This window comes from Rattus norvegicus, chromosome 14 (genome assembly GCF_021556685.1).
Source record: "Rattus norvegicus strain SHRSP/BbbUtx chromosome 14, alternate assembly SHRSP_T2T, whole genome shotgun sequence".
Classification (NCBI taxonomy): domain Eukaryota; kingdom Metazoa; phylum Chordata; class Mammalia; order Rodentia; family Muridae; genus Rattus; species Rattus norvegicus.
In genome coordinates, this window is record NC_141547.1 from 14217209 (window position 1) to 14232244 (window position 15036).

The window sequence follows — 15036 nt, forward strand, 5'->3', positions numbered from 1 at the left end:
CTCTTAAATGAAGATATCCAGTCTCAAAACCAGAAAACAAATAAAGACACAAACAAAGTATAGTTTAGGCAGTGATTCAGGTACAGGCCTTAAACCTAGCATTAGGCAAGTAGAGGCAGGTGGACTTCTGAGGTCAAGGTCAGCCTGGTGTAAACTGTGAGTTCAGATATAACCAGAGCTGTTACACAGGCAAACCCTGTCAAAAACAAAACAAAACAAAACAAAAATGCAACAGCCACAACAAAATATGAGACCAAGCAAACAAAATTCCTAAATAAAAACCTGAAGAGAGCTTTAGAGCCAGTGATATGCCTCAGACAGGAAAGGTACTTGCTACCAAGCCTGAATTCACTAATTAAGCCCACAGGTATACTGAGAGACACCACTTCAGGTTCTAGTCCTCCCACATCTACATGCAGGCTCCCCTGCTGACACAGCAAAACACAAATGAACTAAGATTGTCATCATTGAAAGAACAGCAGCAGAGTTGATCCAAGGTGGTGATGGAAGCTTCAAAGGACTGATGAAGGAAGGCCCCTGAACTGAGTCTAACCTAGACTACATAATATAATTTGTTATCCCTCAAACAAATACCTACAATTGGAACTTGGTGTTAAAAAGGCATCTCAGCTGCTTGTCCTTGGATTTCATGAATGAAAATGACTGCATTACAGAGTCCCAGATCCTTGGGTCAAGAGAAAATGGGTTTCTTCCAAAGTGCTGTGGATGTCTCCTGGGAAAATGAAGTAGAAATCAATAGTGGGAAGAAAGAATTTCAGTGTAAAATGGGACCAAGAGAAAGGAGATATTGAGCTGAGCTGGGTGCAGCTCAGGAGCAGGGAATTGGGGAGACCAGAAGTTAGAACTGACCTTGACAGTCTAATAGGCACCACAGTTATTAATGGAAGGGCCACAAGTACATCTAGCCAGAGAAAAACCCAATGACATATTTTTTAGGAAGGTTGAAAAAACTGAACCCTCATAAGCATGGAGCCCTTCGTCTAAATAGGCAGTGGTGGAAAAATAAGTTTCTTCAAGTCCAGGCTTTGGGCTCAATGGGAAGGGATAGACACCTGATGCTGTTATATTCCTACAAGATTTTGTCTAGTGTTTTCTGTCATTGACGTGTGTCCCTCTGAGAAGCTTGCCAAGGATGACTTTGAAGAATTCCATGCAAGGGTGGAGCACATTAGATTCAATTGGTTGGCCAGTATGGTTTGCCCAAAATACTGGAAGCCCTGTCCTGGTGCCTTTGATCTTCTGTTTCATGCACTTCAGAGTAGGAGGATGGAGGGCCTGACAGAATTTCTTGTTCTGTTTTGGTTTGTTTGTTTGTTGGTTTGTTCGTTTTCGTCAGTTCGGTCTTTGGTTGAGGGTGTCCTCAGGATCGGCCTGAGGCTGAAATCCTGCTGCCAAGCCTTGTTCTGTGTGTGGTGGAAAAAAACTAAAAACTTCCAGCCTGCTTGTTAGTCTAGTTTTCTATAGCGAGGGGTAATTTAGAATTCCAACTCACAGAGATCCTTTGGCCTTGGTTTTCATTTCCTATTGGGAGGAACTCTCTGTGAGCCAAGTCAACTAGCTGTGCTTTCTTCATTTATGACCAGCATTGTTCACCAGGAAACTCACCTGTAGCCCTTAATCTATTCTTGAAAATACATGCACAAAACTATGAAATACCATTGAAAGATGACATGACAAATACCTTACACAATTATTTGTCTGGTATGGAAGAAAGAATTGAGCTTCATGCTTTGCTATCTTCTATTAGGGCAGCCTTCCTAAGGCTGAGGCAGGAGGATGATGTGCATTCATTTTGGCAAGGATTTCTATGGCTGCTGAAATGCCTTATCTTTTAAGATCATACTTAATTTTAGAGAACATGAGCTAAGTGTGAACTCAGGTAAACTAATGGGCTGGTACCTAGTATTAGTTTCAATGTTGTCCCCCACCCCCCAACAAATCCAAATCTCTAGGCTAATTCCCAACATGACCAGCATTTCCATGTTATACCCTCAAACAGACCAGTTTCCCTAGATTATTCCCCAACAAACCTGCACCTTCCAGTTACAATCTCACCCCTTGCCTAAGAATCACCAATGGAGAGGGTAACAGAAACTAAGTTAATGATTGTCTTCCAGCACTGGCCAATTATGTTAAAGGCAACAGTAGCTTTCCAATTAGATGCTTGCACATTACCTCTGCAGATATTTGGGGCTTCCTCACCACCAAGACTTTCCTGTTTGATGGAGGTGAGTTGGGAGGTGGGCTGAGCTGACTTGAACAGTGTAAAAACCCTGCTGTGAGTTGCATCAGATCAGATCATGTCGGTTTCAGGGGCATCACTAACATTTCCCTCCCACAATACTGTAACTCAGGAAGTAAAGTCCTTGCTTGGAAATCACAAAAGAGTAGCTTATGTATCAGTGCATCATCTAGACAGATGGAGGCATGCATTTCTTTTCAAAACTTGTGAGTCTGAGTAAAGTCCCAGAAATACAATGTCATTTTGGCTATAATATAAAGTGTCAGGGAAGCCTGTACTGAACTAAAATATTTTAAAACCAGTTTAAAAAGTGTGTCGGGGGAATATGTCATCCATGGTTTTAAGAAAGTTGAAGGGGATTTCAGAAAGGAAGGATCATTGGGCATGGAGACATGCTCAGTGGTTACTGGGTATCTTGGAATGCTGTATGATAAGTTGGGAACACTCATATTTGCAGAATTCCTAAATTTGCTTAATTATTACATAGTTTTTGACTTTGATATTAGACTGAGTCTTGCTGTGAAGCCACGGTGGTTTAGAACTCTAAGTTTAGCAGTCCTCCTGCCTCAGCACACGTCCTAGTACTGATTTCAACTTGAGCAAGCATACTAGGCTGATCCTACCTGACTTATTTGCTCATTTCTGACAGCCTCCAACCCTCCTTTTCCTCTTTTCTCAGACCTCTATTTAGAAATGACTCCAAATGTGCACCTCAGGCTGTCTCTGTATTATAATATGGCTGAAGATGGTTTTGAATTGATCCTCTGGCTTTCAACTCTCAAATTGTGAGGCTACAGGGCTGGCCATCTTCCCCAGTGCATGGAATGCTGGAGAGATGACGCCCTCCATGCTGTGTAGCTCTGTGAATACAGAGTAGAAACCCAGGACCCTGGGACAATACTAATGGAATCAAGCCATGATCCTGCCTAAACCTTTGAATACGTGTTACTGTAGTTTATTGAAAAAACTTTTTATTCAGTCCTTGAGCTCCAGAACATATAAGTGATTATTAAAATTGTTTGTTCCAAGTCAAGTGAACAAGACTTATGAATTATTTTACATGACTATTTTCAGCAACAAATTAAACTCTGAACTGCAGCAAATAAAACTAACTTTTGTCACATGAATAAAATTCACTCAGTTATACTGATTCCCACCTTTAATCCTCACAGGAAGAAGGATGGTGAGGCAGGAGGACTGCTAAACTTAGAGTTCTAAACCACTGTGGCTTCACAGCAAGACTCAGTCTAATATCAAAGTCAAAACTATGTAAGAATTAAGCAAATGAAGGGGAAAATCCACAAATTCATGATATGTTGTTAATCAACAGGCGAAATGTCTGAGAGGTGGTCCTTGAAAAAGTATTCTCACCGAGAGTTCTGATTCAATCAAAGAATTGGTTGGATACTACACATAGAATTCAAAGGGTGGAGCTTAACCAAATTCCAGTGGGAGGTGGGAGGTGGGAGGGTGTGCCTGTAATGGGCTGAGGGTGAGCAGAGAGGTATATAAAGGCTTCAGTGGAGCCAGAGAAAATATTCAGAGACCTGCAGCCTGAATAGCTGCCTGGTTTCTCTGGGATGCAGAGATCTGTGTGCAGTGCTCAAAACTGGTATGTAATTGATTTCCCTTGAATCATGCAGTTTGATGTAGACCTCTAGACTCCAAGATATGACAACACATTTTAATTTCTGTCTCTTTAGATGAACTCATTGAAGAACTTGGATTTAATTCCAAATCTAGTTTTAGTTTAATCTCAAACATCTTGGTTAACCTGTTGATTTCATTATTGTGGTAGATTTTTTATAAGAAGTCTTTCTATGTTATTCACACTCTCCTAGAAATGGCCATGTGGCTCTGGGTAGGCTGGACATCAAGATCCTCCTGACTCAGCAGACTCCTCAGGGCTAAGTATCTAGCAAGTTCCCTTATATTTCCATTCTCACAAATGCTTCTTGTGTTAGTTTTTGTGAGACCCTGGCTCATACTGGAGACCTGGAGACCATGTGTCTTTGATCCTCTTTAACTCATAATACCTAGAATTATACGTGTGAGTCACTCAAATGTCTTACCTTTAACTATGCTCTTCATGTTTTTAACATAGCTTTGTTTTGGGATATGATCTGCTTTTGGAACCCAGAAAAACCTGAAAATTTTAAGAACCTACTGTTGTCATCCTTCTTAGTAGGAATTCAATTTTGATCCACAACTGGAGGATTTTTTGTTTCTTTTATTGTTTGTTTGCTTGTTTCAATATTTCTTTGTTGATTGGTTTCTTCTTTCTTTTTCTTTCTTTTTTTTGATTATTTTATTGATTTATATTTCAGAAATTGTCCCCATTCTTGGTCTCCCCTCCAAAACTCCACTCCAAACCTGCCTCTCCTTTGACCCAAAAGAGGTGATTCCCCATCCAGCCACCCACTCCTCCCTCACTCCTTTAGCACCACCTTCCCTGGGGAAACAAGCCTTCATGGGACCAAGCCTCCCCTCGCATTGATGCAAGATAAGGCAATGCTTTGCTGCCTGTTTATCTGGAACTATGAATTCACCCGTACTCTTTGATTGGTGGTTGCTCTGTTGGAGCTCTAAGTGGCTAAGTTAGTTGATCTTGTTGTTATTCCTATGAGTTTTCAAGCTGATTCAGCTCCTTTGGTTCCTCACTATCTCTCCAATTGCGATTCCCAAGTTCAGTAAATTTGGTTGCCTGTGAGTGTCTGCAATTGTCTGAGGCAGGTGGTGGCACAGCCTTTCAGAGGACAGCCATACTGGGCTCCTGTGTAAGCACAGCTTAGCATTAGCAATAGTGATGGGATTTGATGTCTGTTGATGGGATGGATCCCAAGGTAGGTGGTCTCTGGATGGCCTTTCCTTTAGTCTCTAATCCATTTTTTGCCCCTGCTTTTTGTTTAGACAGTAAATTCTAGGTTAAACCTTTTGAGATGGGTTAGTGGCTCCATTCTTCAACTGGAAGCCATGTCTATTCACTGGTGGTGGTCTCTTCAGGTTTATCCTCCCCTCTGATGCATATTTAAGCTACTGTCATCCACATGGGTCCTGCGAGTCTCTCCCTTTTACTATCTCTCTTTCATTCTTTCATTTTTAAAAGAAAGGGTCACACTTAATATGTTTTGAACAGAAAATTATATACACATTTGAGTGATCAACACTCTCCCATGATTTCACTGTGGGAGTCTGTCTTTATATGACCAGTTTAGGATGAAGAGGTAAAATTATGTCTCTAACACTGCCAGAGAAGAAATTCAGAATTTTAAATGTTGTTGTGTTTGTGAAGAAGTGTTACAGTCTTTCTCTAGAAAATATATTTTTTTGCTAACTCCTTCCCCAGGAGCTTTCCTATTGGAGACCTTAGAAGATGAGTATTCCGACCCCACTCACACTCCAGATGCTGGCAAGACAGTCATTGCTCAGAAATGAGGATGTGGCCATATTCTCTCTGGAGGAGATGCCAAATGTGCTCTTCCCAGCACTGTTCAAGGAGGCCTTTGAGGGCAGACAAACCAAGCTTGTGAAAGAAATGGTGGCAACTTGGCCATTGCCCTGTCTCCCTGTGGGTGCATTGATGAAGACACCAAGCCTAGAAACCTTTCAAGCTGTGCTAGATGGAGTAGACATGCGACTGACAAGAAAGTTTCACCCCAGGTAGGAAATAAACAATTACCATAGAAGGGATTTCATGGACTACACAATAGAGATTATTAGGGCAGTAGGCTAGGCTATAAGTTGATCAGAAGTTTCTGAAAACATCTTCATGAGGGATATATGGTTCTTGAAAGTTATTTATTTTTAATAAGGACAGTTGAATATGGGTTATAGTTGAATATGGACTAGGGTAAGTGCAGCCTCACAGTAGAATGAGCCTATCCCTGACATTTCTACAACCACTAATGATATAACTAAGGAGAAATAAGGTTTGACTTAGTGAAAGAAAAGTAATCAAGTGAAGAGAAGTCATGGGAAAGCATCTGGAGTATACCTGAGTCCAGTTTGGAAGTCAGCTGCTTAAACAGCATGTGTCTTAGCAAGGGGGAGAGATGAGTTTAGATATGTCATAAAAGTTGATTCGGAGTCTAATGACATTCATATGTTTCACCAACAGGAGAACAAAACTACAGGTTCTTGATTTGAGAAATGCACACCAGTCCTTCTGGAACATATGGGCTGGTGCCGAGGAGAGCAGCTGTTCAGCAGAAAACTGGGAGGAAAAGCAAGTAGTGAAGGTCTTGCCCAGATATGCACTGAGGCGGCAGCGAGTGAAGGTCATAGTTGAATTGTGCATCTGGTCCTGCCTTGATGAAACACAAGCATATTTCTTGAAGAGGGCCCAGCAGAGAAAGGGCTCCCTACATTTCTGTTGTACACAGATGACAATCTGGGAGCTGCCACTCAGAGTTCTCAAAGAGATCTTGAATGTATTTAATCCACAACACATCACTGAATTAGAACTGAATACAGAGTGGAATCTGTCTGACCTGGCACATTTTGCTCCCTACTTTGGAAAGATGATAAATCTTCAGAAAGTCTTCCTGGCACCCCTCCACAAGATGACCCTCTCTAATAGCACTGAAACAAGAGACAGAGAAACCAAGTGTATCAAGAAGTTTATATCTCAGTTCTCCAAATTCAATTGCCTCCAGCATCTCTGCATGTTCTGCGTCCATTTTCTTAGAGATCACATGAATCAAGTCCTAGGGTAAGTAAGAAGGTAAAGCTAGCTCAGATAGCAAAACAAATCTGTCTCTCTTATCTTAAGGATTAATGGCGCATAACGCCAACAGTCACTAGGAACAAACATTCACAGACTCATAAGACTCAGAATTTTATGTCCTGTTTTCATGTATATTGAGCTACAAAAGGTAAATTTTATGAGTGAAATCAGTGTTTCTAATAAGCATTTATGAATTAGAGAATTGATTTGGCATTAAGAGAGGTAGTAGGAGTGGATTGTAATTTTTCCAGGTATTATATTCTGGATTTGGAGGACTAGGTAGCATAGTTTGAACCTGAGCTATATGCTCAAATCTAAGAAAACAGTCTTGTCCCCCAATTTCCATGGGTGAAAACTTTGGAACACAAGTAGCACTGGATGAATGGGACAGGGGGTACAGCTTGTGCTGTAATTGAGAGCACAGGTGACTTCAGAAGGAAGGATAGAATCCATATTCATTGAGCACATAGTAAATATCGAGATGCTGTCAGGACTTTATGTTGATGGAAGTACTTCTGTGTGCTTTCTGGACTTATGAGGTAAATTGCTTTTCAGTGTGAGAGTGAAGTCAGTGGATGAACTGTGGGCTGGGCCTGACTGAGTAATTTACATCAGGAAGCATCAAAACTGATGTCCTTGACCATTTAGTCAAACTGACCATAGGGCACCTGGATCCTTCTATCACTCTGTACATTCCAGCCAAATCTCTACAACACTATTAGCCATAACTAACACCCTGTTCTTAACTAGGTCCCTGATGACTCCCTTGGAGACCCTTTCAATCACATACTACCTAATTTCACAGAAAGACTTGGATTCCCTATCCCGCAGTCAAAGCCTATTTCAGCTAAAACATCTGGATTTGAGTGGAGTGGTCTTATGTGATCTGGATATTATGCCTCTGAGAGGTCTCCTAGAGAAAGTGGCAGACACTCTTGAGACTCTGGATTTGAAGTGGTGTAGGATGAATGACTCCCAACTCTATGCCCTCCTACCTGCCCTCAGACATTGCTGTCAGCTCACCATGGTCAACTTCTACAGCAATAACTTCTCCATGCATATTCTGAAGGACCTTTTGCAGCACACAATCAACTGGAGCAGGATCAATGTGGAACTATACCCTGCCCCTCTGGAGTGCTATGATGACTCGGCTCAAGTATCTGTAGAAAGATTTGCCCTACTTTGTCCTGAGATCGTGGATACACTCAGGGCAATAAGGCAGCCCAAGAGCATCTCCTTTGCTACAGATGCCTGCCAAAGATGTGGTGAGCGCTATGTCTATCACAATGGGTCCAGACTTTGTTGTTGCTGGCAGTAAATTGGGAAATAGGACTCCCATATTTGAATAAACAACAGACTTGAGACACATCTCTCATCTGGGTCCTAAGAGGCTATGGCTTCTGACACTGCTCAGATGGTTGAAAATAAAATGATGTACAGTGACTGGAATCTTGAAGGCAAAGCTGGACATGGGGAACAGACAAATATATTGTGGGAAGAAAGGCCTTGTCAACTCAGAAACACTGTTTGGCATTTTTATACAGCTTCTGCCCAGACAGGATGCTTTATTGTGTAGTTATTCAACTGGATGTTTCTCTCTGAGGTCTTTGATTGTTACCAACCTTGCTACCAGGTTAGGGTCTGGAAGGTTGAATGGGTCCCGAAAAGAAAGACACTAGTATTGCATGAGTGCAGCAAAGTTCAGGGTGAAATTGGCATGTATAAAATAAAGTTTTGTTGACACTTCTTTCCCTTGTCCTTTTCCTCAGCTACATTTACAACCCTCTTGTGTGGCTGATCAGTTATGTGCACTAAACATTTAAACTAAAGTGAGCAACATAGACACACCTCCAATGAAGTGGGAATAAATGGATTAGAGAAGATGAAAATACAGTACATTCAGACCAGAGGCACTTTGAACCCATCAGAGATGCCCCAAGGAAGAAGACAACCCAGGGCAAAGTAAACAGGCTTTCCAGTCTTGATCTTTATGTCATGTCTACATGAGATTACTACTGGGAACGCTTACATACAGCATTTCTGCCACTTGTCTCTGGAGCTTTATTCCTGTGGACTCTCAAATTCTACATAGTAGCCAAACTTTATGTAAAGGTGTCCAATAATATGCAGATCACTCTACTATAAAGCATTTACTTTACAAAGAATGCTATTCTAAATCTTGAGTTGTAACAAAAAGGAAATATCACCCTCAGTCTAGTCATTATAATTCCTTACTGAATAGTGAACTATCAATAAAATAATTTATTATAGTATATTTATTAAACACATAGATCATCAGTTCCCTATTTAAATATCATTGTGATTGTCTGAATTGAGTAATGGCTCTAAATTTAAGACCTCAATAAAAAATGCCCTCTGGAGAGAAGTCAAAAAAAAGCATCAATGCCAGGAATATCACATTTCACACTCTAGGGAAGGTGAATAATGTTTTCATTTCCCATGAAGAACATGTGGACATCAATGCTAAGGTACACAAGAAGAGAAGAAAAACAAAATAGAACAAGAAATTTCTCTCAGGCTCCTTCTTTCACTCTTAACCTACAACCTGTCCTTCTGTCTGCATATCCAGTTCACTGGCCTTATTCCTTGGGACCAGTGAACTCACCTAAGATTTACCTAGACTAAACATGCTTTCATATTCTTAAAACAAATGACCTATAGTTTGAGAGAGATTGTTCACAGGTTAAGAGCACATGCTAGTGTTGCAGAGGACCAAAGATTGATTTCTGTTGTTATAATCAGGTAGCTCTCAAATGAAACTCAGGCTTCAGGTGATAAAACCCTCTTTTTTGGTCCTTGTGGTTACCAATTTTCACATGCACAAAACTTAATAATACATCAGTAAATATATGCCTATCTGAAGTCTTTAAATGAAAATAAGTCAATTCCACAAAGAAATAAAAAATGGCCTACTTAATTAAAATGGGGATGTTGATGTAGAGCTCTGTGAAGAGAGCATGTGGAGTTTCAGGTGTGTCCGTTGACCTCAATTGGTGAGCAATAGGCTGCTTTGCTCTGGTATCCAGTGTTTGAGCTCCTGCACCAAGAGTGAGTGAGGGGAAATTAGGAGTTTGTCAATATACATCATTGATTTCTGCATTAATTCTATGTATATTTGTGTTCTATTTGAATGCTTTCATGACCAAAAAAGGCATCAGAACCCGAAGATGGTTTGAGCTGCCAGATGGTTATCCAGAATTGAACTCAGGTTGTCTGATAGGTCAATGAGGAATCTTAATTACTGAGCCATGATCCCTCAATGCCCATATTTGACACTAGAAATAGTACTTGAGGATACATAATCACAAGAAAGCTGGTGGTTTTTTGTTTTGTTTTGTTTTGTTTTTGCATAAAAGCTTACCAGTTCAGCATTCTTTAATTTGTTACCTTTCAGATGTTTTGTGCACATGAGTATGGTGATGACTTTCAAATTGGTTTATTTTTTAAGATAACCACTAAGTAGATCTGCTAAAGCAATACCAATGTCCTGAGTCATTCCATGAAATGTCTGGATGTGCTTTACTTCATACAGTGTTTGTCTATCCATTCATTGGATTTGTGAACCGCATTAAAAAGGGTGTAATAATACATTAACAGCTATCTCAGCACACTACATGTTGAGCCTTCAGAGCAGAAATTCAATATCACTCTATCTACTTATTTCAATACCTAATATAACATTCAAGAAACTTCTTCCTGACAGGCAGCTAGAGTCCCTCTGCACTTTCCTTCTCATCTCTCATGACTTTGTCTTATCCCTGCTCTGAAATAGAACAAAAGCTGTGCAACATAAGTAAATAAAAGTCAAAATAATAAAAATTTGAAGGATTTTTATACTATAATCTTTAAGCATATATTGATAAGAGAGGAGAATAAAAATGTAAGAGGACAGGAGATAAGAATCTAAAATAAATATAACTTTCCCTAGTTATGTCTGTAGGGTCATGTCTGAGAGAAACTACATTCTTTGTACATTATACATATACAAATGATCTTTTCTAAGTGCATACTAACCATACCCACCAAGCTTAACAACAATCCTCACAAGTTTTCTTAGAGTAAAACAATTGGATGGTTCGTTACTTTTTAATGTTATTAAAAGTGTTCCCTGAAAATATAAGTTGATAACTTGTTTCAGGGAGAACTTCTTATTATTGAGGTTCAGTGGACAAAGATTAAATGTTAAACATAGCGAGCTTCCTATTCATCATTTTATTTTATTTTCATTAATTCATTTATTCACTTTACCACCCGATCACCTCTTTCCTTTGCTTTACTCCCAGTCTTACCCTTTGACGATTTCCCCTCATTTCCTGCTCCCATTATTCCCAGAGAAGGACAGGCACCCAGGCCACACCCAGACTAGGTATCATACTGCTCTGTCACACAAAGTTGCATGAGGACTAAATGCATCCTCTCCCACTGAAGCCAAACAAGGCAGACCAGCTAGGGGAAAAGTTTCCAAAGAAATGCAACAAAGTTCAATAAGAGACAAACCCTGTTCATGCTTGCAAGTGTTTAGGGGTGTGGTATAGAGAGGGACTTCTCAGCCTAGACCTGGTTGATAACACACAAGCCAAGCACCATTTTTATTGTGTGTCAGTCCTGCCCTCTGCTGGACAAGTGATTGACATCTGTCACAGGATTTCTTCAAAGCCTTAAGTTTCCTAATATCTGCACTCCCAGCCAGGAAGAATCATTGTACATAATAACATGGATTTTCTGAAGCCTAAGAATCATAGTCCATTGATAGCTGCATTCTATAGAATTGAGAAGCTCTTATGGAAGCTGAGTCATCCAAGGGGAGGAAGGCATTGTGCTCATGCAGTTAAACTGATCAGTGCAGCATTGATAAGCTTGATGTGATTGATGCCATGAGGAACAGATGCAACTGTGTGACCTTCAGCAATTCTTGATCTGGAGTCCCACAAGAAAAGAGAATTACACATCGGACATCAAAGTTAAATGGGAGTATTAACAAACCCTCGTGGAGAAGGAAGAAAAGAAAAATCAGACTCACTGGAGACAATGTCCTAAGCTGTCAGGAGTAGCCATAATGTGAGGACAGCTGCACAAATTTAGAGATACTGAAGCTCAGAGGTGTGTTTTGCAGAAACCTCAGGAAAACTTAAGGTGCTCCTTACCTTCGCTGCATGAAATCTTTCTTTGTTCTGCTCCCTGACACATTGTATGGGGAGGAGTGGTAAATAAATGTTCCTTTTCAATCTTCCCAGGAAAGACAAAAACAAACTTATTCTCAAGAATAGGCAAACATCACAAGTTTTGTGCCTTTTCCAAAGGTTTTGAGCAAAATGTAAATTTTCATTAAATTGACAAGGTAGGATAGGATTTTTTTTTACTCTTTTTTAAATTTATTTAATACTTAATAATAATTCTTTGGTATCCGGGCAAACATCCCCCTCCCCCCTCCCCTTCCTTATGGGTGGTCCCCTCCCAACCCTCCCCCCATTGCCGCCCTCCCCCCAACAGTCTAATTCACTGGGGGTTCAGTCTTAGCAGGACCCAGGGCTTCCCCTTCCACTGGTGCTCTTACTAGGATATTCATTGCTACCTATGGGGTCAGAGTCCAGGGTCAGTCCATGTATAGTCTTTAGGTAGTGGCTTAGTCCCTGGAAGCTCTGATTGCTTGGCATTGTTGTACATATGGGGTCTCGAGCCCCTTCAAGCTCTTCCACTTCTTTCTCTGATTCCTTCAACGGAGGTCCTATTCTCAGTTCAGTGGTTTGCTGCTGGCATTCGCCTCTGTATTTGCTGTATTCTGGCTGTGTCTCTCAGGAGCGATCTACATCCGGCTCCTTTCGGTCTGCACTTCTTTGCTTCATCCATCTTGTCTAATTGGGTAGCTGTATATGTATGGGCCACATGTGGGGCAGGCTCTGAATGGGTGCCTTCAGTCTCTGTTTTAATCTTTGCCTCTCTCTTCCCTGCCAAGGGTATTCTTGTTCCCCTTTTAGAGAAGGAGTGAAGCATTCACATTTTGATCATCCGTCTTGAGTTTCATTTGTTCTGGGCATCTAGGGTAATTCAAGCATTTGGGCTAATAACCATTTATCAATGAGTGCATACCATGTATGTCTTTCTGTGATTGGGTTAGCTCACTAAGGATGATATTTTCCAGTTCCAACCATTTGCCTACAAATTTCATAAAGCCGTTGTTTTTGATAGCTGAGCAATATTCCATTGTGTAGATGTACCACATTTTCTGTATCCATTCCTCTGCTGAAGGGCATCTGGGTTCTTTCCAGCTTCTGGCTATTATAAATAAGGCTGCGATGAACATAGTGGAGCACGTGTCTTTTTTATATGTTGGGGCATCTTTTGGGTATATGCCCAAGAGAGGTATAGCGGGATCCTCAGGCAGTTCAATGACCAATTTTCTGAGGAACCTCCAGACTGATTTTCAGAATGGTTGTACCAGTCTGCAATCCCACCAACAATGGAGGAGTGTTCCTCTTTCTGCACATCCTCGCCAGCATCTGCTGTCACCTGAGTTTTTGAACTTAGCCATTCTCACTGGTGTGAGGTGAAATCTCAGGGTTGTTTCGATTTGCATTTCCCTTATGACTAAAGATGTTGAACATTTCTTTAGGTGTTTCTCAGCCATTCGGCATTCCTCAGCTGTGAATTCTTTGTTTAGCTCTGAACCCCATTTTTTGATAGGGTTATTTGTCTCCCTGTGGTCTAACTTCTTGTGTTCTTTGTATATTTTGGATATAAGCCCTCTATCTGTTGTAGGATTGGTAAAGATCTTTTCCCAATCTGTTGGTTGCCATTTTGTTCTAACCACAGTGTCCTTTGCCTTACAGAAGCTTTGCAGTTTCATGAGATCCCATTTGTCAATTCTTGATCTTAGAGCATAAGCCATTGGTGTTTTGTTCAGGAAATTTTTTCCAGTGCCCATGTGTTCCAGATGCTTCCCTATTTTTTCTTCTATTAGATTGAGTGTGTCTGGTTTGATGTGGAGGTCCTTGATCCACTTGGACTTAAGCTTTGTACAGGGAGATAAGCATGGATCGATCTTCATTTTTCTACATGTTGACTTCCAGTTGAACCAGCACCATTTGCTGAAAATGCTATCTTTTTTCCATTGGATGGTTTTGGCTCCTTTGTCAAAAATCAAGTGACCATAGGTGTGTGGGTTCATTTCTGGTCTTCAATTCTGTTCCATTGGTCTATCTGTCTGTCTCTGTACCAATACCGTGCAGTTTTTATCACTATTGCTCTGTAATACTGCTTGAGTTCAGGGATAGTGATTCCCCCTGAAGTCCTTTTATTGTTGAGGATAGTTTTAGCTATCCTGGGTTTTTGTTATTCCAGATGAATTTGCAAATTGTTCTGTCTAACTCTTTGAAGAATGGGATCAGTATTTTGATGGGTATTGCATTGAATCTGTAGATCGCTTTTGGTAAAATGGCCATTTTTACTATATTAATCCTGCCAATCCATGAGCATGGGAGATCTTTCCATCTTCTGAGGTCTTCTTCAATTTCTTTCTTCAGTGTCTTGAAGTTCTTATTGTACAGATCTTTTACTTGCTTGGTTAAAGTCATACCGAGGTACTTTGTATTATTTGGGTCTATTATGAAGGGTGTCATTTCCCTAATTTCTTTCTCGGCTTGTTTCTCTTTTGTGTAGAGGAAGGCTACTGATCTATTTGAGTTAATTTTATACCCCGCCACTTTGCTGAAGTTGTTTATCAGCTTTAGTAGTTCTCTGGTGGAACTTTTGGGATCACTTAAATAAACTATCATATCATCTGCAAATAGTGATATTTTGACTTCTTCTTTTCCGATCTGTATCCCCTTGACCTCCTTTTGTTGTCTGATTGCTCTGGCTAGAACTTCAAGAACTATATTGAATAAGTAGGGAGAGAGTGGGCAGCCTTGTCTAGTCCCTGAGTTTAGTGGGATTGCTTCAAGATTCTCCCCATTTAGTTTAATGTTAGCAACTGGTTTGCTGTATATAGCTTTTACTATGTTTAGGTATGGGCCTTGAATTCCTATTA

General features: G+C 40.5%; 1 protein-coding gene across 3 annotated transcripts; it reads left to right on the forward strand.

The window, feature by feature from the left end:
• The first annotated feature begins 5636 nt into the window (after positions 1 to 5636).
• On the forward strand, positions 5637 to 8307 carry Pramel38l1 (PRAME like 38 like 1). Of its 3 annotated transcripts, none has more exons than XM_087584718.1 (3): positions 5637 to 5923; positions 6381 to 6974; positions 7740 to 8307. In XM_087584718.1, the coding sequence occupies exons 1-3, from the start codon at positions 5637 to 5639 to the stop codon at positions 8305 to 8307; spliced, it is 1449 nt and encodes a 482-aa protein (XP_087440844.1). The 3 variants fall into 3 exon arrangements, with proteins under 3 accessions (XP_087440844.1, XP_087440845.1, XP_087440846.1); XM_087584719.1 differs by having other exon boundaries at positions 6384 to 6974; XM_087584720.1 differs by lacking the exon at positions 6381 to 6974.
• The last annotated feature ends 6729 nt before the right edge of the window (positions 8308 to 15036 follow it).